Source organism: Ips typographus, linkage group LG4 (assembly GCF_016097725.1).
Source record: "Ips typographus isolate SLU linkage group LG4, UJ_Ityp_2.0, whole genome shotgun sequence".
NCBI classification, from domain to species: Eukaryota; Metazoa; Arthropoda; class Insecta; order Coleoptera; family Curculionidae; genus Ips; species Ips typographus.
Window position 1 is genome coordinate 9,441,325 of NC_138425.1, and position 22,418 is coordinate 9,463,742.

The following is a 22,418-nucleotide window of genomic DNA, read 5'->3' on the forward strand; positions in this document are numbered from 1 at the left end:
TTTGACGCAAAAATGGACTCAAATGAGATTTTCTTTCTTCTAAATAAATATAGACACTATGTATTTTTTCAATAAAGATTTTCATGTTTTTGAAAGTTTATTAATAAGGTTTAAATATTAAAACAGTATGTCTTCCTAACCTAAAACCTACTCTAAGTAACAACTAATTTAATAGTAAAAAGTTCAAAATCAGAGAATTTACATATACGATTGTGTCCCCGAACAGTCTGTTAAATTATTGTATGGGTATCAATCAGGAATGATAATGAAATTTTAAAATCAGAATTACAACAAAAATAAGTACAAATGGTTATGAGGACCTAAACACTAAATCTTCGTTGTTACAGCTGTTTTCATTAACAGCTTGGACTTCAAAGTTTAGTAAGTGTAAAATGAAATCACATTATGCTCCAAAAAGTTCAGGAATTTATTTGAAACTTGGATAAAGTAAAAGTCTAATTACTTTTATTTAAAACTTTTGTATAATAATCACAGAAAAAGAAATAAGCACTGACTTTTAAAAGAAACTTTGAAGTACTTTTTTATAGTCAAACTGTGTTTTCCAAACTCTATTACCTAACCTGAAGCTTTAATTGTTTGACACTAACTGAATTTTCAATACCTGAGGTGGGTTTAGCTTTAAAAGTAAATAGCCAAAGCCCTCTCTAAGAAAAGCATATCCTTGTTTAACAATTTGCAGCTAACTGCACCTGGAGGCTCTATTTTACGGCGCTTTGTGAATACCACGCAGCAGCTAACTCAATTACTGTCAGCCGCTCTCTTATCGGAGCTATTCGGTTGCACATCCTTAATGGCATTCGCCGTCTTACACGGTTTTCGTTTAGGGTGTAATTAAAACTCAAATTACTTATCTTTTCGACTTTTAATTTTTTAAGCTTTTAACCGATGACCTCTTTCTTTGAGTTGGAAAGTTTTTAACTACTTTTGCCACTCAGTTGAAATACTTCATCCCAAATAAAATCACACAATTGCCTCTTAGCCAGAAAGGCAATTTTGGTAGATTTGGGTGGAAAATTGTGCAAAACTTTGCGGCACGGACATAGGCTTGACGGTTGTTAATCCAAACTCTCGAAACGGGTTCGATTAACGCGTTAATTAGAGGTCTGAAACAGAATTCTGCGGTTTGGGTTAATTCCAATGGAGAAGTTTTCCATTAAAAGTTGAAAGTGACTCTTTGCGGAAAAGGGTATATTTAACTATATTAGTACATTTGCGGTAATGCTAATGATCTGAATGACGCTTTTTTGTTTGTAAAGTTCTTCTGATTTCATTTTTGTTTAAAAAAAGCTTATGATGATTATTTAAAATGAGGTTTACTGGTTGTAAGTAAATACTAATAATAATATTGACATACATAATAATGATATAGTTTCAGTATACCTATGTAATTTAACTTAACAGGATTTTAGAACTTATCTAGATAACTTCATCATATTGTGAGTTATTGTTATTCAGATTATAAAAGAAGAGTGAGAGAGAATTCAGAAAAATCAATGGTTTTCAAACTTTAAGCTTACAGAGAACCCCCACAGTAGCACCAGTGGTTTTTAAACTGTCTTAATTGTCTGTTTGTTCCTTTGTGGAAGAAAACCTTTTTAATACAAAATAAGGTTAAGGCAAAAGTTATACGCCTAAAGCATAAATTAAAGAATGTTATAAGTGAAATGAGTGGAAAATAAGTGGGTTCTCAAGTTGTTTTTTAAGATTTTAGCATATAGAGAACCCTATCAGTGGTTCTTAATCTCGTCATTTTATAGGAAAAGTATTGTTTCAGGAACCTCTCGTTTAAAATAACTTCAGATAAGCTTAGAAACCAGTGATTCTAAAACTGAGAAATTTAAACAGAAGACAGACCAACACTATTTAAAACGAACTAAGAAAATTCAGGAAGGGCTGATATAATGCTTCGACCAACAAATGCCTATTTTGCGTAGTAAACACCCAAAAAACGAAGTTTTTGCCCATTATTTACACTTTTTAAACACTTACAAATAGAGTTCTGTAGTCTTAATTTTATACGCTATTACAGCAATAATTTCAGATGCATTTTCCAGGGTTTTTCTATGGTTTTGCTTTCATATTTAAGTTCCCATTTCAATTACTAGCGCAAAAACCGAGTTATAAAAATGTAATACCACTGCAAACCTTAATGGGAGCGTTTCCCTAATTAACGACAGTTGAATTCAAAGGGACTTTCTAATTAAGGAATTTGCTACTATTCAGTTTGAGGCAACAAGGAAACATTTATTGATCGTTCACTATACCAGCAGATTTAGAATTATTTGCATATTTTCCAGCAATATGAAAGAAAGAAAGAATTGGCGATTCAAACTCTGAAGCTCAAAAATGTACTAAAGTTTTTCGATAATGCAGCAGAAATAGACCATAAAATGTTTATTGCTGTACAGGGTTGGTCCGCATTGAGACAGAAACAAACTTTATATTAGACCAAAATTGTCATATTACGTCGTCGTGACGTTCGATCCCTTTCTAACACTTTAAACTATTAACACAGCAACTGTGGCTCTCCTTTAAATTTTTATTAATTTGGTAGAATACAACTTTGCCCAAAAATTCTAACCTCTAATTTTGGTGCTCTTTTGTCTCTATCTGGCATTATTTAGCGAACCTTTTTACCTTTTCAACCACATATAAATCTTGATATTTTTAGTACACTTTACAAAATTCTGTCATTTGGCATTCTGTCGGACCGTATGTGACACTGTCTAACCATGGTCATGTGATCGCTTAAACAGAAAGTCTTATAATAAAAGTTACAAAATCCAAGAAAATTTAGAGTTTTCAAAAACTGGCTGACGTTAACTTAATACTTCGTCGTAAATAATAATAACTTTTTTGCTGCTGAATTAACTAGAGTTCTTTTGTAGCTGAAAATCTAAACTTTTTTTACAATTTTCCTTTTTAAAAAAAATATGTTCTTAGTTTTACTCAGACGTATCTCACACTGGTAGAATCTGTTTAAAACCAGTTCATATTTATCAAAGTGTCATATCTTATTGGAACAGATACTTTAATTTATCACTTATTTGTTTTCAGGTGAAGTGGGAAAAGAAATGTACATAGTGAATAGAGGTCGTCTGCAAGTAGTGGCTGACAATGGACGAAACGTCTTAGCTACCCTAAAAGCTGGTAGCTATTTTGGTGAGATCTCCATCTTGAATATGGGGACGGCAGGTAAATGGCTGGGTAAATATCGTCGGCAGGCGAGGAGCGACACTGGGACGGCCGCATTTTTTTATCACTTTTCTTCTATATATCTTTATTATACTCTTCTATTTCTGATAGTGTTTTGGCTGTTGGCAACCCAGATTATGCGGAATTCTTCTGTCGTAGAAACAGAAGAACTCCGCAAACATATTGCATGTAGGCATGTCGTATTAACCGATCCTGCCTGGCTTGTTGATTACCCTTTTTAAGTATCTACGAGTATTATTAATTTAGGTTTTGAAACTGGCTGGTTTGTAGGAATGAGACAGTTTCAGATCTCTTTAGCTTGTAAGATTCTGAGCTATTCTGTTACTATGAGATGTGTGATTTATTAGGTCTTAATCGAGTTGGCGAAGTTAACTTATGGATAGATACGACGCAAATTAGTTGCTACACGTATGTTGATATTAATTGGTCTTTAACGCCCTAGTAAATCTTAATAATCTGATGCTTAGTGAGTTAATTAAGCGGACTGACGATGATGTCATAAAATAATATTAACAATCTTCAAAGACGTAACAGAATAACTTCAGGAACTAACCTTGATAACACCACCCGATTTTCTTTAAAAATCAATAACACTAATTTTAGTGCTGAACCCTTTAAACAATTTTTTAAACACCGAATAGCTTTACGTAGTACGCTGATTGATCCTCTATTTGAGCTTTTTCTTTCCATGAAACAATTAGTCATAAACACGGAATTGACAAAACCCAACGGGACATATTGCGGAAAAGCATATATTTTCAGGTGTCACGTTCCAGGGGGGACTTTCAGTTTTGGCTGGCGTCCAAGTCACATTTTGGTTGGACCATTCGTCCCCGCCATAAATATGGAGTCGCAAAGTGCTTTAATATCGGATTTGGGCGGTTTAATGATGGTCGGACTTCAACGATCCCACTTTTTTCTTATACTAAAAAACTGTCTGGTCTTATTTCAATCAAAATCGATATTTTTTTACATGGGCAATTTTCTAGCTTTAGCATTCATGATTTCACACGTAACTTGAGTTAATGTCAAATGCTTTGATATAGGTAACAGAAGAACAGCCAGCGTCCGTTCTGTAGGCTACAGCGACCTTTTTGTCTTAAGTAAAAAGGATATGTGGGACGTGTTAAAGGAATATCCCGCAGCTAGGGTGCGGTTAGAGGCTATTGCTGTTAAAAGACTGGAAAAATACAAACGAGCTCCTTTGGAAAAAGGTAAATTATAGCTTTATTATGTTTTTATTTGTGTACATTGATACTGCATTATAAAAGCTTAATCTAGTTTTTTTAATATTCTAATAATCAGAAATGCATATATTTCCCTATCCTACACCGACAACATTAAATATATATCTCCTTCGTGTTTGATGTTTGTAAGGAATACCGTGAATTTCAACTTAGACGTAAAGATATTTTGCATATTTCCCTGCATATCAAAATTCAACATCATGTCGTTTGCATAACCGCATTTGCGTTATGTTGCCAAACTTGATAAGATAACAACTTAATATTCAAATAATATTTTCGGCAAACTATAAGGAAGCGACAACTTTACAAAACTATGTAAAATGCTTAGTTATGCTAAGTATTCTAACCAAATTTGTAATGCTTTTCAACTAAATACGACGTGTATGATTTATCTGAAACTAATTTGTGGCTAGCATTTGAAATCGGATATATCATTTTAATCTTCTTTTCTACGATGCGATTTAATCCTTAAATTAGTTTTTCACAGTCTTTAGCAAGCTTTGTCAAATGGATGAAGGTCAGGAATTCTGAAATAAAATCCTGATATTATTTTTACAACAGAGGTTTAATTAATATGATTAAATAATCGTACAGGATGGTCAAAAATGTAGTTTGGTTTTGTTACATTTAATAAATGTATCTCGATTATACTGCAAAACTTTTTGTTTTCAGGAATATTTTAATATAACTGGTGTATAATCGAAATAATAAATTTAAACTCGTAACGCTGATTTTATAATTAAATTTCCCTTTAAACGAAAGTGGCATAAGCATGTCATCCCTCATAAAGTCAATTAGGAGTTTCACAACCTTGTGCCACTTTTAGTTAAATGGATTTTTAATTTTGTTAAATATCAGGCATAATTAGAGTGAGGGAATTAATCCAAATTGTTACCTAGGTTTAAGAAATTTTTGTCTGATAGAATATAACTCAAATTTTTAAATCCAGCAAATATGCAGTTCTCAGACTGATGCCTGTAGTTTATTACTTTGTAAGTCAACCGAATTACTCTTCTTTATAGACAACTTGACTAGACATGCAAGATCTTCTATTTTATAAAACATGAGAATTAAATTGGACTTCATGGGGTAATGGTAGATTATGCATCACGCATGGATAATGCATAAGGCAATTTTTCTTTGCCCTGATTTTTAACGGCGTACCTGCAGGTTGTAAAGGCGGTTTATAGCCTGAAAATTTACAACTGAAAACGCGGAAACATTTTTTCGTTACATTATTTTTATGCTGTCCCGCCCAAATGGATTTTGCTACAGTATATTTTAATTGCGAGCAAAATATTACTCGGCATTATGGCGGTCGGTAAAAAGATTGGATATTTTAATGAAGATGGAAACGGTGAAAAAGTTTTGAATAATACTCTAGTTGAACGGAAAACAGAGAGTATTCATGAAAGCTAGTTGACTGAGAAAGTTATGCAGTACACGTGATTGTCGTGTAATTCAAATATTACCGAAATGAATAACAACGCACCGTATGAATTTTAATTAGGTCGAATTGAGTGAAGTTTGCTGACAGCCCTCGGGATTTAAATGTAAATTTACATAAAAATTTGACCTAAAAACTTCCAGAAAGTTCGTAGTGAAAAACATGGTTAACTGTTTTTTTTTTCTGAAAATCTTTAAAAAATTTGATGAATGAAGAATGAGGTTGGTATCTTTCTTTTTTGGAAATTTTATGATTTAGTTTGTGAAAAAAATCTTTTTAACCAATCACAAACTACTTTTACTCCAGTTGACTGAGCTGTAAAACTTTTTAAGCTCGTTTGTATCAGTAACGTAACATCATCAGTTCTCTGTGTTAATTTTCTTCAATTGTAACTCTAAAGTGAAGCTTTGTTTGCAGTTTCCTAAAATGACTTTAAACGCAAAACATACTAAGTTAATTTAGCAGCGTTTTCCGCCTAAAAACTGTTGCAACGTGAATGCAAGTAAATGGATTTGGTAAAACACACTGGAATCCGTATCATCCACGCTTGTTTCATTCCGCATACTTTGGCTTTATTTCAGACTACTTTAACTCGTGTTTGTTCTAATTGAAATGACAACTTTACATAGTAAATATGCCTGAGCAACCAGAAAATTCAATACTCTGCCTAAAAGAAAGTGAATGAATTTTTTGAGTTATTGAAACTTACTGAACTATCTATGAAAATCCCTACATCAGTTGCAACAATCTCATACTAAATGCATTTTAAAACTAAGATTAACATAACATAAAGCTGCTTTGTATTCTTGTCAGTTTTCGTTGCTTTTCAACATACCCACTTTCTTTTGCTGAATTATTCATACACGTTAAGACCCCCCCATTAAAAAATACTATTCACTGAAAGATTCCTTTAACATAGATTTAGTTCACGTTTTCGTAAACAACACCCGTTACATATGCTCGTAACTCCCTGAAATCCGAGAGGAGTGTCAAGTTTAGCATGCAATTACCCCGAACCTGACTGCGTCTGGATTTAGGGCGCTCCCGTAATCCAGAAACGCCGCCCGTATGCCAGAGTAACGCGGCATAATGCTCTCGTTATGCTGTACTTGACGTATTAATTCCCTTTGAAAATTCTATTGAAGTTTCGGCATAGTTAAATTCAGCTAAATGTGGAATAAAATGTCTTTTTAAGAAGTTATTTATTGTACTGTATTAGACAATGTCTTTGCTGAACCCTAAAAGAAGCTAAAAGTAGTTTAAAGTTCACGGGAAAACCTTGCACTTAGCGTTAGATAGAAAACAACATCCTGACCTTTGAAGAAGTTTGGAGTTTGAAGCGAAAACGACGAAACACTTGAAACACGTCTAGGACATTAGTTACATCAGTATTTAACTTATTTTAGTAAAAATTTGCAATAAAATAGTAATAATATCTAGTTATTGTGTTTTTTCTGTTTTATATGTGACTTGGATATTGGAAATTTGCACATTCTGTAGGCAACAAATGTTATTCTTATGAGAAACAAATTCTTAATTAATCTACTTACAATAGAAGAACAAACAAAATAAATTTGGCTTTCTATTAAGCTTTAGAGATCAATCCGAGTTAATTCACCTTTTAATCCGATTTCAGTTCATTTGCAGCGAATCACGGTGTCTTCTAAAGAAGTCGTCAATCGACTTATTTCGCCCAATTTGACTAAATTAAAGCTTTAAAGAATAATGGCGTTTGATGAGAGGACAGTCCGGATAATTCGCCGTTCCGTTTGCCATTGATGGAATGGCAACTGTTTAGCTGAAATATAACATTGAAGACGGATTTCAACGCTGACGTTTAATTTTCCTCTTGGTTAGATATCTGGTGGTGATTGATTTCGCCTAATCTCGCTCGATGGGTAATTGACAAGGTTGCAACATGCCGCCATGATTTACTACTCGAAACCTCCTAAATAATCCATTAGGCAAGGATCAAGTTTTCTATCAGATACTTAACCGATTTTGGTTTAGAGGGAATTACAAAAGACTGAAGAAATTTACTATACTATTCTAAATATTGAGTTTTTGTTTCTTCGTTGCTAGTTGGGTTTACTGTCTCACCACACAAAACAGGAATAAACCATGACTCCTGTGTTGCGACATCCTTAGAGTCCGGATTTCTAGAAATTTAGCTTTTTGTAAATAATAAAAGCAACCAACTTTTGACATCTAATGTGAACGATTTATACAAAAACACGTCCTTTGACAGATTTTGTTCATGCTTTTTTTGCTTTTTTCTTCTTTTTGTGCTTATTTTAGTTTTTTGTGCTTATTTACTGCTATTTTTGTATGGTTTAACTAGGTTTTAACAATTTTTCAAGTTTTTAAAAATAAACTAATAACTGCTTTGACAAAAAATCGCAGGAGTTTTGACGTAATCTTATTGGTTCTGTAACGTCGCACAGTAGGCCATTGGACCAAGTGGTAATATTGACTTTTGCTGTATTGAAAAGACAAAAACAAGCTGCAAAATGTATAAGTATCAATTTACAAATTTAAACTGACCAAAAAATTTCCAAATGCTCCTAAAGTAGTCTAAAAAAATGTAAAAACATTCCAAAACTCTATAGAAGCTCTAAAATGCCTTGCAAAAGCTTACAAAACAGCCTAGAAGCTTCCAAAAGCTTTTAGAACACTAACAAATGCTTTTCAATTTATCTAAAAGCTCTCAGAATATTTCAAGACAGTCTAAAAGCTTCCGTATACTTCTAGAGCAGTTTAACAGCTTCAAACGTCGACAAGGTTTCAAATGCCTTAAAGGCAGTCCAGCACCTTCAAGGCTCTTGAAACTGTCCAAACACCTTACAAATGCTCCTAAATTAGTCTAAAAAGGTTTTAAAACACTAGAGAAACTCCAAAATGCTTCTCAAGCAGTCTAAAGCATTCCAAATAATCTTCAACTAGTCTAGAAGCTCTCAAAAAGTTTCAAGGCAATCTAAAAGCTCCGCATGCTTCAAGAGCAGTTTAAAAGCTTCCAAAAGTTCAAAGTAAAATGTCTTAAAAGCAGTCCAGACTTCAATGCTCCGAAAGTAGTCTAAAAAGATTTCAAAACATTACAGAAACTCCAGAGCATTCGGAAGTCTTTTAAAACAGTCTAGAAGCTTCCAAAAAATCCTAGAACCATGTAAGAGTTTCCAAATGCCTCTAAACCCTTCCAGAAGCTTCAATACGCTCTTTACAGTTCAAAACAGTTCAAAAACCTTTCAAATTATAATCTTCCGTATGCTTCTAAAGCAGTTTGAAAACTTTGGAAAACTTTTTTCAACTCAAAAAGTTGAACTCAAAAATAGTAAAAAAAATTGTATCTCTGAAAAAGTTTTGTGCTTTTTTAAAGCTTTTTTACAGATTTTTATGCATTTTTGGAGGAAAATTATTTTGCTTTTTAAGCGCTTTTTTTCACGATTTTAGTGCTTTTTAATCCGGACTCTATTTATTAATATTGACCAAACTTGGTTAAACATTCTAAATGAGGAGATAACACTTGGTCATATCAAACAAAACTGAAATTTCTTGTAATTTTGTTTTCATTATTAAACCCACCTTTCACTACAACAATAGATAACATTTCCTATTGGAATGACAATTATATAGCCAAAAAACCCTTCTCGGAGTTCCAATTTAAGTTGTTGTTTTCTGTGTTCTGTCGTTGTGTTCTTTTTTAGATTATCTGAAGACGTTTTTAGGTATCAACGAGCCTAAGTCAGTGGTTTTGTGTTGGGACGACTAGGTTAATGATATTTTCAACTTAGTTGAAAATATTGCAAAGTTCCATTTTCTCAACAAACCTTTTTTGTGTGGTAAGACAGTAAAACCAACTACCAACGAAGAAATGAGTAACTCGTCTCAACAAACATATAGAACACATTGAGTTTTTGCTTTTTATATTTTTTTCTTTATTTACCATAAATAAATAAAGTAAATAATAAAATTCATCTCAACAAAGTGAAAAAATAAAGTAGTCCCGGTTCTGTCATTCAAAAAACTTCTTAAAACACCAACGGCAACACCAAACAAAGCCAAATCCCCAAATAATCATTGCGAACACAATTCCAACTTATTCGCAAAACTAGGAGCGCATTCGAAGTCAAAGGTTCAAAAAGCCGCCCTTCTCTAGGGTAAGTTTGCGTCCCTTAAATATATAATGGATCCGCAGCGACCCAAGCGAAGGCTAATTTTAGAAGGCTGCAGTCGCGTGTGTGTTTAGCTAAATTGCTTTGCCCAGATTTACACTGGAGGGGTTATTTTTCTCCCTTTAGTCTGACCCAAAATATCGTTTTGTTGTCGCAATTCGCGCCTAAATCTTCAAATTCGTTTCATTCACGTACGTAGATATAACGTATTACTGAATATTTAATTAATACAAAAGTATTCATTTAGTTTGTAGTTATTTAGAAAGAGTTTAGAAACATGAAGTTAACACTCCTCAAAGTTACATTGGCAACTTACAGTTAAACTTCAGATTGATCCTAAAGACTACATTCAAAATAAGTTACTAAACGATTTATTAGTGACCGAATACACCTTTTTTTTATTTCGTTTAGTTAGCTTTTATAAGTAACAGTTAAATGTCAAAATGTAGTTACCATCCATGCTGATTTTAGAGTTTAAACTCCAGATTTGAAGATAAACAAAAGTTCACCCAAGAAAACGTAAATTTTATATGGAATTATATTGTACAGGGTGTAAAAAAGTTCAAATACAGGTATGTATAGGAATTTCAAAATTTAACATAAAAAAACCTGTGGTAAGAAGAGAGAACCATTACAAATCAATAATTTAGACAAGAATGGCAAAACAATTTGTAAGTGACTGTTTCAGACTGCAAAACGAATGTAATGACAGCGGCAGCTGGTCACGTGACCACTTCATCAGAAAAACTAATTGGTATCTTGTGGTTAACAATTACGTCACATCCGCTTCGGCAGGCTAACCCATGTCCCTTACACAATTTTTTTTACCATCTTTGTCTAGCTCATTGATTTCTAATGGTTCTCTCTATTTATCATTGGCTTCTTATGCATAATTTTAAAATTTCCATACTAATATAAGACTGCTTTGTTGATTTTATTTCCAGTTAAATGGAGGATACCATAACCAAAGAAAACATTTTTTTCTACTGATTATCACTGGACACTACTACCTGTAATTATGCAGAACTTGCAATGTACTCAAAAGATGACCTAAATATTTCAAAAACTAGAAAATATTTTAAAAATACTACAGTTTAGCGCCCTGTATTTCTTTAATGAAGCATTTTTCGAATATAGTTTATACAGGGTGATCCAATTGCGGTTAAATTAGACAAAATACATCTTTTATTCTAATTTCACTCATATATCAAATAAAAAGTACCAGGTGGCCCTGAATTTGAGTTGGAAATAACATGTTTTATTATCTCATACACTCTTGTAGGTTTGGTCCTTTTGAAAACATACATTGTATTTTACTCTAACCCTAAAGCTCGAATGAATAATATGTATTTCATAAACGATCACGTTAAATTATCTCAATTAATTACAGCAAAAACCAACATAATCTGCAGTTAACTATTTAAAAAAAAACTGCTCCCGAATAAGTAATTTACCAAAAACAGAAGGAAAATGCTCACAAATGTTTCCAGAACAATGTGAAATATTTCGGTCATTTGTAATTACTAGAGTATTCGTGTTTGTTGCAATTATTGTGTTAAAAAACTGATCTGAAAACCGAAACTTTTGCAGTTCTATGTAAGCTATAACGACTTTAATTTAGTGCAGGAATGAACTTTTAGATTTAGGGCAAACTCATTAAAAACATCCTGTTTTCAATACCAACATCAAATACATACTCTTATAGTTATCATGGATGATAGAGCATTGAGAATCCCTTAAAATGGATTGGGATAGAAAACTGACTGATACCCTGTATATATTTTTTGCTTTAAAAAGATACTGAAAGCGAATAAAATCTTTATTTTAGCCGCGATGGGTAGAAGTCAATCGACACCTGGATTGGTGGAGTCACGTGGGAAAGTGACTTTAGAAGACATGTGGGTACCCCCTGTGCCTTTGAGCGGACTGATTCCAAGTTATCCTAGATCGTTTGGCACTTCTTCGCCCCAGCAAAGTATACGAACTATGCCTACTCCGGATAGTCCCGCGGGATCTACAAGTAGTGAGAGGAGCAGGCAAAGTAGGCACAGTAGGCATCATCAACATGCTAGATCAGGTACTATTACCCTTTCCATTATTCAGTTTCCAAACCACATAAGAGCCCATTTACTTGTTTTATTACCGAGTATGCAGATGATCGAGTTGGAAAAATAATGATTTAATAAAAACACTCTTCCCGTCTATTATCGTCAATCTGGAGCTTCGTTTTAATGATTTTTTAATTCGTCGTTTTCCATCGCGGAAATGAACCGACCAAGGATTGAACGTCCTTTATTTCCTGCACGTCGCCCTTTTACCGCTCTCTCCTCTTTCGATCGGTTTTTTTTTAATTAAGTTTTTGTTACCCCTTTCAAGAGCCACTTCGAATGTTTAATTGGAATTTTTTAACGAAATTCTGTTTTTACACCACCGCATCAAAATTTATCTCGAAAGAAGTCGTTCGGATTTACGGGGCTCTTGCATAGAATCAGATTTTCATATGGGAAATTTTTAGTAATGCTTTTACAAATTTCTGTCGTCAAACCCGGAGAATCTTACTATCCTTTAGATTCAAGCCGTTCACCTTTAGTATCTTTTTCAGAAAAATGTTAAGACTTCAGACTGCACCGAGGCGTGTCTAATACCCTTAAACCGGGGTCAGTAAATCCTTTCAGTTGTTCCTTACTTAGACAAGAACTTACAAAATGCCTCCACTTTAGTAGGATGAAACTAAATTGAATTTTGGAACTCCAATTGTTCTTAGTCTGACAGTTGTTATAAGAGTCAACCAAAACATTGACACGAAAATGTATAAAAACCACTAATTAAATTGATTACTTTGGGGTTAAAAGTCTAAAAATAATGGTAACTGCATGTGCAGCATTTGCGTAAATCACAGTACAGTGGGTGGTGGATAGTAGATCACAAACTACTAATTACCATTACTCATGATAGTGACAAACACAAAGTGAATCAAAGTAATGAAATTAAACTTCTTAAATTTGGATTTGTAACAGAATACTTACTTTTCAGATGTTTTCAAATGGATTTAATTCTGAAAACAGTGCTTACCACTCAATTGAATTTTGCCTTCTAATCCACAGATCAGGAAGTTTTATTTCCGTATCCACATAAATTTCCAATATCCACATACCCCGGTCATAAAGAATGAAACAACTTATCAACCACCTTACAGACATATTTGTTTCAATCAATAATTGAAGAAAAAGTCGAGTCAAATCCTTTTAAGAATAGTATTGTTCCATCAATGGCAATCAATCATGTTTAGTTGATTTCACAAATCATAGTCCATTACCATGTAATGGCGCGCACATTTTTGCAAACATCAAAAGCAATCATTGATTCACATAACTAAACTGGATCAGTCAGCGTCCGATTTGCAGCAACGCGACTGCATCCAAGATAGGGTTGATATTAATTGGCTCCACACTACGCTATAGCACAATGTAAATATTCATTAGAGCTCGGAGCTCTACAGTTTTCTGTTTCTTTGTTTACCGTATGCATTCGGTAATTAGTGAACGAGATAATAACGCTTAAAAGTGTGACGCGATATTTGAAAAGATTTATTTTAAAGCTGGCGATTTCAGCTGCATACGGTGGTTGGAGCTTATCTATCGGCCGACACTCTATTTGATAAGCGATCTCAGCTGGACCAAAGGTCGGTCCTACGGATTCAGCGGCCGTTAAACCTCAACCGGACAAATATTTGCCGATACAACCTCGGCAATGCGGGCGTTTTGATCTGCAAACCGACAGTCAAAGCTTTCACGATTTCAAGCTTTGCACAGGATATTATGTGCAGTCAACAAAATGTCAACAGTGCTTCACAGAGTGTCTTAATGTCATCACAATTTTTCTTGCTAGAACTAAAATCATTGTTTAATTTGGCAACTAAAAGAATTCAGATCAATGATAATAATGAAACACATCAGTAATTTCCACTATGATTTGATAATAGTTATTTACATTACTAGTGGGGTATGAGCATTTTTATAGTCACGAGTGGGAGTGTTGCCACGACGAGGTCGTAGACCGAGTTGTGGTGATCACACGAGTACGTTAATTTGCCATACCCCACGGGTGATGTACAACATTTTATCTACGACCATCAGAAGCAGCGTAAAGTAAGAAGAAAATTCATATTTTGTGCAATGTGAACTATTTAGGAACGTCTCGTATATGCTTGCTACGGGTAGTTATTTGTTACCCTTAAATTTTGTCATCTACGCTGTACTGTTTTGGTGTTGTTGCTATGGTGGCCATTTGTTTCCACATATTACTTAAGCGACAATTTAACAGTGTCAGTCACAAATTTTTAAAAGTGCATTTCGTTATGAACATGTCTGAAGAACTTCCGTCAGATATTGAAGAAGCTGCCGCAAACGTGGTATCTGGCTTGTTGCCTGCCAAGTCAAAGGCGATATGAAAAAATGTATCAAAGTTATGTTTAAATTCAATAAACAATTACAGCAGAAATTTTCATTTAAAGTTGTTTTATCGCACTAGTGCGATAAAATCGATTATTATCGCACTAGTGCGGTAAAATCGCTCATTACGTAACTCAAAATGAGCTATGTAATGAATGATTACCATGCTAGGAGTAGATAAATATTATTATTTACTCTAAACCATTGGGTGGGATAACTTTCTGGATTGTTTGGCACTTTCACGTTATCTTCCTAAATGAGAATAGTTAGTTAGTTAGTTAGTCTTCTTTATTTCTAATTATGGTCACAATACATTTCCTGTAACTACAAAAAACATACATGAAAACACAAAAAGAAACAGCGTCATTTTAAGATGAGCGTACACCTAATAGTCTCTTACATAATCCCTGATACAATATGGCTCTAAATTAATTAACATCTGTTTTACCTTTCTTTTAAAAAGTTTCTCATTTCTTTCTAATTTTAAATCATTTTGTAATGTATTAAAAAGCTTCAAAGGCATAATATGGATTTTTTTCGGTTATAGTTAATCTGTGTATCGGATAATTTACATTTACGCTTCGAGTGTTATAACTATGATATACCTCCAGATCAAACATACTTTTGTTTTTGAAAAAGAAAACTATACATTCATAAATATATAGTCCCCACACCGTCAGAATGCCATTAGCTTTGAAAACCCCCCTGCAGCTCTCCCTGTATCCCATTTTCTTGACTATTCTCTCTAAGTGCTCGTTTTTGTAAAACAAAAATTTTTTCCATTAAGCTATTAGAACCCGAAAATATTATCCCATACTTGAGCACAGATTCAAAGTTTGCGTAATATAGGATTTTTAATGTTCTTTCATTCATGTATTTAGCAGTGACTCGTATGCCATAGCAAACTGAACTAAGCTTTTTGTTTAACTCTAAAATATGATTTGACCAGTTTAGGAATTCATCCAAGTGAATTCCAAGAAATGTACTCTGTATTTGATTGTCCAAAAGTTAGTGTTCCAGGTTTTTCAATTTTAAATTGTTTTGTTCTAAAGAGTAGAACCTTTGTTTTATTATTATTAAGTAATAATAGCTAAGTTTAATTATGTTACAACTCCTTTGAACAAACTGCACTAGCTGACTACTGACTGATTTTTTCTCTCGTTATTTCGATCCTAACCTAACCTAAGTAATCTGCACAATAAACATGTCTATGCCTTAATACTAATGTAACCCCTGATGTCCATGAGGGCATTTTAGTAAAATGACAATGGTAAAATGATCAAACCATTTCAACTTTCCACCATAGAAACTTTCTATCTAAAGGTATGAGTCCACTGGATAATTTGTTTTGCAACAATGTTGTACAAGATGGTGGGAACTCATGTTTCCTGTCTACACGGGAAATAAAACATGTTTCGCAACATAAATCGTGTATCACCGCAAACACGGTTTTGTTGCAAACAATTTTTTTTTTTCATGTAGAAAACATGAGTTTCAAGCATCTTGTACAACATTGTGACGATACAAATAATTGAAAATTGTCCAATAGTAGGACTGATGAAAATATGGCCCTAACTGGTAAAAAACTAACTTTTAACGTAAGGAAGTTTGTTTAGGTCCATATTGACATGATTATTATCATCCTGAAGATGAGATTTACTCAAATCTCCCTCACCTCCTAGTTGCATGATAATATCGTCATAACTGGCATAAGATTCACCCTGACCATTCATTCTAATAATCTAGTAAATAAAGAAAATTTAAATAAATAAGCTTGAATAAAAATTCTATTATAGGGATGCCAAGGTATTTTTAAGGTAACTAAACCTATCTAACTTACTTTCTACCTAAAAATCCTGCTTCTAAATATATCATTGAAACTACAAATATCTTTAATACAAAAAATTACAAACTACTTACAACTAATACTCTTCGTCAAAGAGTCCAAATTGTCCAAAATAAACCGTCAGTTGACCAATCTTCTTCTTTTCCGTTGAGGTGGATTTTTAACTGCAAAGGCTGTATCTCGGTAACAGCCGGGAGGCCTCCTCGGTTATCGATTTAACCACTTCTGGAATATGTCCTCTATCACAATCTGCTCCATGTCGTAACGTGGACTAGACGGTACAATTGCTGGTAGCACTCAGTATTACACCCAGTAACTTCCGTTCCGGAAGGAAAAAGCTTTCTAAGATCCCCTGATCTTCAATAGTCTGATTTTTGCTCGAATTTTTTAGAACACTGACTTTCCAGCTCTCATTAAAAGTCTCTCTTGACAATCAACAACCAAAAACAAAAAAAACCTTTTTCCCACCTTCTACCTCCACGTACCACCTTTTTCACCTCCTTTGAAGTTCATCAAGTAATACTGTTAATTTTCTTAATAACTACATACAATCCTACTAAAACTAACTATAATGGTAAACACTTGACATCCCTACAAAAATGTACCTTTTCTGTAAATTAAATAAATAAATTTTCTTTATTTTCTTGACAAAAAAATCCTTATTTTCAAGACAATATCTTGGAGCGTTTTTAAGCGTTTCCTAATTAACATCTCAACTCAAAAAATCGATTTATCCGAAAGTTGCAACACAGCAGTACTGAATTTCGAATTAAGGCAGTAGCTTTGATCTGTCATTCTATGTCAGGTGCAGGTCCCATGTTATGTATTACATAATTAATAATTAAGTCAACTCACTTGACCGATCGAACCATACTCAGAGACAATTAAAGTGAGAGAATAACTTGTGCAAACAATTTCAAGTTTCACTCACGATCTCTGGACACTCTGTAAGGTCTTATCAAACATGTCTTGAACAAAGAAGAACATAGGGTGGTTCAGTAAAAAACGTATGCTACCTGCAAATATTTATTGATCCTTTGTGAACCGGTTTCGGCCTTTTAGGCCATCATAAGCACTCAAATTCGTCAGATCATCAGCTAATTATCTACTATCCAACGAACTGAAACTGTCTTCCCTAACGTTTGAAAACTATAAACAAAAATTATTCAATACAATTACTCTATTAAGTTATCAAAATAAACGACATTTGTCTAAGCAAGCAATTCCGAAACGGAAAGGCTAAACGTGACCCCGCAAATACCCGTCATTAGCATGATTGCTATGTTGTTCCAATTTTCGGTAAGCTTCTTATCGGGACTAAGTCCCAGAAAGGTCAGGAGATTTAGCAAACGGTCAAAGTTACTAGGTAAGAGTAAACTGATTGGATGGAATATTTAAGTTCCAGACTTCTAGATTTGTTTATTCTATAGAATCGGTTTTAGAATTGAATTGTGATAATATAATAGCAGTGTTTTAACCTGAAATAGTCTCATACATAGTAATATTTTCAGGCACTACTATTAATGGTGGGGAAAGCATGACGCAGTTAGTATCTGGTAGGACCACCCCTTTAATCGCATCCCACGAGATTCTAGAACAAGAAATAAAACGGTTGAGAGAAAGACTTCAAACCGTCGAATCTGAAAACGCTGCAATGAGTGTTAAACTCAGTCAGCAACAGTGGGAATTAGAACACAGGTGAGGATATAAAGTCTACATGTGCAGCATTTGTGTCAATCTCTGCATAGTGTGTAGAGTGTGATTTTGTTAACACAAATTACGACTAAAGTATGTATACTAAGGTATGTCAACGAAAAAAAATTAAAATACATTGGTTCTCAGTCTAGTAGACCTATTAGATTGGAAGTTGTATAGTGTCATACTTTTGACGTCAGTGCTGTAAACAAAATTGATGATCTATTACATTGATGCCGTTTCCAGGCTGGCGGAAATCGAGATGCAAATATGCGGTTCACCCTCGACGAGTTCTCTGGATCAAGACGAGCTGGACCAGAACAGAGAGAGCATTATTTAACGGCTGGACGCGCTGCCGCATCACGCATGGCACGCGCACCCCATCCTCGTGGTGCAGTTCGTTGCGTGACGTCGGCCGAAGCGCGAACCACCTACTTTTTTCTACAACCGTAAAATGACAGATTATTTTTCTACAGTGTGTGTTCGTCTTCGATTGCAGCTAGTGTGAACTGAACTTTTATAGTGACGTTTATTGGGAAAAAATGGTGAATGTTTTACCTAAATATTTTTTGAGGTTGGTTTCATCCAAATTTGGTCCCCCAATACATTAAATGTCAAATTAAGTTATAAATGATTCTAATAAAGCACTATCATAGCATATCAGAAGAAAATGCAAATAGTGGCGCCGTTGAGAAAGACAATAGTGCTGTGTCGTCTGCTCAAAAAGCACCCTAATTTTCTCTTACGGAAACCAACCAATTTCTAGATAAAACAATCACAAAAATACAAACAATGGTGATATCACGAATCGAATTTTTGGACGTTTCGTCACGAGAAACGGTCGACGACTGCCAAATTTATCGGACTTTAAACAATTTTATTATAAATACCATACTAATTGAGCGTTTGAGAGATTTCATCATCGTAGATAATACAATAAAGTGAATTCCTAATGTGTTTTTACCGTCTTCCTTGCTCGATGCCAAACTCCTACTTAAGTTTACCTTTATAGGATTGGCTTTAACATTGTTTGCATTAACGTGTATCATAAGGAGGATTCAAACGGATTATAAAAAGAGATATTTATCAATACGAACGTAAAATCTACCAAATAATAATACGGGTACTTTTGTATCTAGGTTAATTATTAACGTTCAACTTTCATTTAATCCACCCTTAAGTGCCAAATTTTATTTTGTCTTTTAGTTCAATCAGAAGACACCTGTAAAAACTAGTTAACCCCGCCCTTTGTCAGGTCAATGTTGCAAACGGATTTAATGGTGCTTAAATATAATAAACATAGAATCATGTGTTCGAAAGTTGTACATAGATTTTAATCGGACTTTTTGGGGGTTGCAGTTTTAGTTAAGTTGTGCTTAAATAACATTTTTCCAAGAAATTGCAACCGTAAAAAATTCGTCGATCGAAACAAACATGGTACTATTGACTTATTCAATTATTATATACAAAAAAAAAATAGATAATTATGTAAATACTAGTCACTTCGGTTATATGCACTTTTATGTAATTTGAACTAGTACCGTTTTGGATTTGTGTGAATAGGACGTGCAAGAGGACCAATAACGTTTATATTTTTGCAAAATGTCCCTGCTCCTTTAAACAAAAATTGTACCACTGGTAAATGCCTTTTGTTAAATTTGCAAATTAAGTAGCTTATATAATATGATTTGCTAAAGTATATTCTAGTGTTTTTAATGAGTATGAAATTTTGAAAAAAGGGATATGTGATAATATTCCATTTTTGCACACACCAAAATACATTCGCTCAAATTTACTAGAAGTACGTACAAGGTGTTTACCGATTAATTGCTCATATTATTCCATTACAGATTTCACACGTTTAATTTGAACAACCTTGTACAGTTCAAGACGTTGTCTTAAATTTATTAATGGTAAATTTACATCCTGAAGACCAAATAATATAGAGTTTTGTACAACGTGCCTTTTATAGAGAATGACATGATTTAACATTATAATTTACTTCTTCTCTGTAAAATGCACTTTAGCAAAAAAAGTGTACATTGCTTGATAACGCTATTAAATAATTCAATATTTAACGTTGTTACCAGATAAGATTTGTACAATTTCTGTTAAATGTCGATTTTTAAGCTCCTGACGGCCGTTTTTTAGATATTTATTAACACGAAAAAAGCAAATAATTAAGTTTATTCGATTTTGCGTGATAAGGATTACTATACGATTTGTTAATTGTTAAGAATCGAACTCGAATACAAAACCATCATTGTTTTTAACTCTATAAAGTGGTTAAAAGCCACTGGGCCCGCTCATATCACTGTTGCCAAAGCGCAATGTTTTACCTTCCTTTGCTGTGTGCCAAATTTTCAAATAAATTCTGTCATTGTTATACCTAATTAAAAATATAATTCCCATTAATAAAGTGCGATTTTTTGTATACCGTTCCTTATTTAATTTAATTAAAACTCTTAACATGGAGTGTGTGTATACAGGTATGGAAATCTGTGGTAAAAAGAGACAACCATCAGGGACACCAATGAGTTAGACAAAAAAGCCAACAAACTACGTACCTTACATGTGTCAGTCTGTCAAAACGAATGTGACGTCATGAGGGTTACTTGATCATTTTATTAAAAAGACTGAAGGCATTTACGAAAATTATACCTGCTAATTCCACCGTTTACCACAATCGGTGTAACTTTTAAGGATCTGGTTCATTACGGTTGAATGAATTTTAGAACGCGATTGGTAATCCTGTCTTTGAGATCTGGCATCCAGATGTTCATTGTTGAAATGTTTTATAATATCGGCATTTAAGGAAAAACCTGTCAAAAGTCACTTTTTTCTTAATTTACCGACGGAACTTCTCGATCCATAAATCATAAACCGGGTACATATATTCGGTATATGGGTACAATTTCAGAACGGCAATGGTAGTTACCAAAAACAATTTTCGAACGCTCTAGGTTAAACAGGTATCTACCGGTAGAATATTCGTAAATGCCTTGATTGAGCAGTCTTGTGACCAAGGCCGCATTCGTTTTCACGCTCTATGGAGCGAGCAGAGCTTTTTTGACGTCACGATGACGTGATTTGACAATTGGCCAAATTATGGTTTTGCCAAATTACGTCATCGTGACGTCAAAAACGCTCTGTTCGCTCCATGGAGCTTGAAAACGTATGCGGCTCAATTGTTCAATTCACCGCCCTCTGTACAAGAAAGCCTAGAATGTCACTTTTAATGGCGGCGTTATCGGTCATTTAGCGGTTTTCTTTTTGCACACAAACCTATGCAGAGCAGTAGAAAATATGTTAAGTTTATTTTTTCGTGTAGTTGATTAGAAGTTGTGAGTGAAAAATCAAAGAACGCTTCATTCCTGATCCAGATATGTATAGATATGGCTTTTTATACCCAATAAAGTCCAGCCAAAGCAAGTTTAGTTAGAACTTTTTGTCCTGGAAAGTTCAACAAACTAATGTGAAAACTGCTCAATTAAAGAAAATTTGGAAATCCTTGAAGCTAGGTAAGCAAAACTGGTAAATAGGTTTTATATTATTACCAAGACCTTTCTTTTAAAATGTGCCAATGGAACTTCTAAAAGCTGTCCTGTTTTTTCAGAGTAAACCTTTGTTGCTCTCAAAATGCAGGCGGCCTCAAAATGTAACTCACATACCTATGTATGTAAGAGGCAATAAGTTTACTGAATGAGAAAGCATATTGTACTTACCACTGAGTATTGTGTTGGAGTAAAACCATTCCAGTTCAAAGCTTTCAACCACTGTTGGGTTCGAGCAGGGTCTTTTGGAAAGTAAGACTGACACTTTTGGGCCTTTCACCAAATTGCTTTTACAATTTGGCAAACAACAAGTGGACGGCATATTGTAGAGGCAATAGAATTTAAGTTAAAAAACCAAGTACAAATTATAGAACAATGAAGGAACAATAACAATAGTGATAACACAATAAAATGAACACAAACTACACTTTCACTAGAACAATAAACATATAAACAACAATATATAATAGCAAACAAAAATTACTTTGGCAAGTAATCCCAAGTCTTGACTTTAAACCTTAAAAATTAATTTAATCATCGAAAAACTCAATTTCCACAATACAAACAAATGCAAAGTGTCAAACCAGTATTTCGGCCATATTGGAATGTTTGGCATGCACCTTCTTGGCTTTCTTGTACAGAGGGCGGTGTTCAATTGCGTCACATCGGAGCAGAGAATTTGACATCTCGGTGACATAATTTGACAGTTAACTCAATTATGGTTTTAAAATTTACATTATCGTGAGGAGAAATTCGCTCTGCTTGCTCCATG

General features: G+C 33.9%; 1 protein-coding gene across 5 annotated transcripts in view; it reads left to right on the forward strand.

Annotated features, from left to right (window-relative positions):
- The window catches only part of LOC145727765 (cyclic nucleotide-gated channel alpha-3), a 91,015-nt gene extending 70,489 nt beyond the window's left edge, over positions 1–20,526 (forward strand). For 3 of the 5 annotated variants that reach the window (XM_081977585.1, XM_081977586.1, XM_081977584.1), the window contains exons 13-17: positions 3,079–3,228; positions 4,284–4,451; positions 11,929–12,177; positions 17,909–18,095; positions 18,339–20,526. In XM_081977585.1, coding sequence (XP_081833711.1) covers positions 3,079–3,228; positions 4,284–4,451; positions 11,929–12,177; positions 17,909–18,095; positions 18,339–18,432 — 848 coding nt within the window. In that variant the 3' untranslated portion in view covers positions 18,433–20,526. The remainder of the gene's footprint in view (positions 1–3,078; positions 3,229–4,283; positions 4,452–11,928; positions 12,178–17,908; positions 18,096–18,338) is intronic. The other 2 variants (XM_081977587.1, XM_081977588.1) reach the window with 2 other exon arrangements.
- Positions 20,527–22,418: the final 1,892 nt, after the last annotated feature.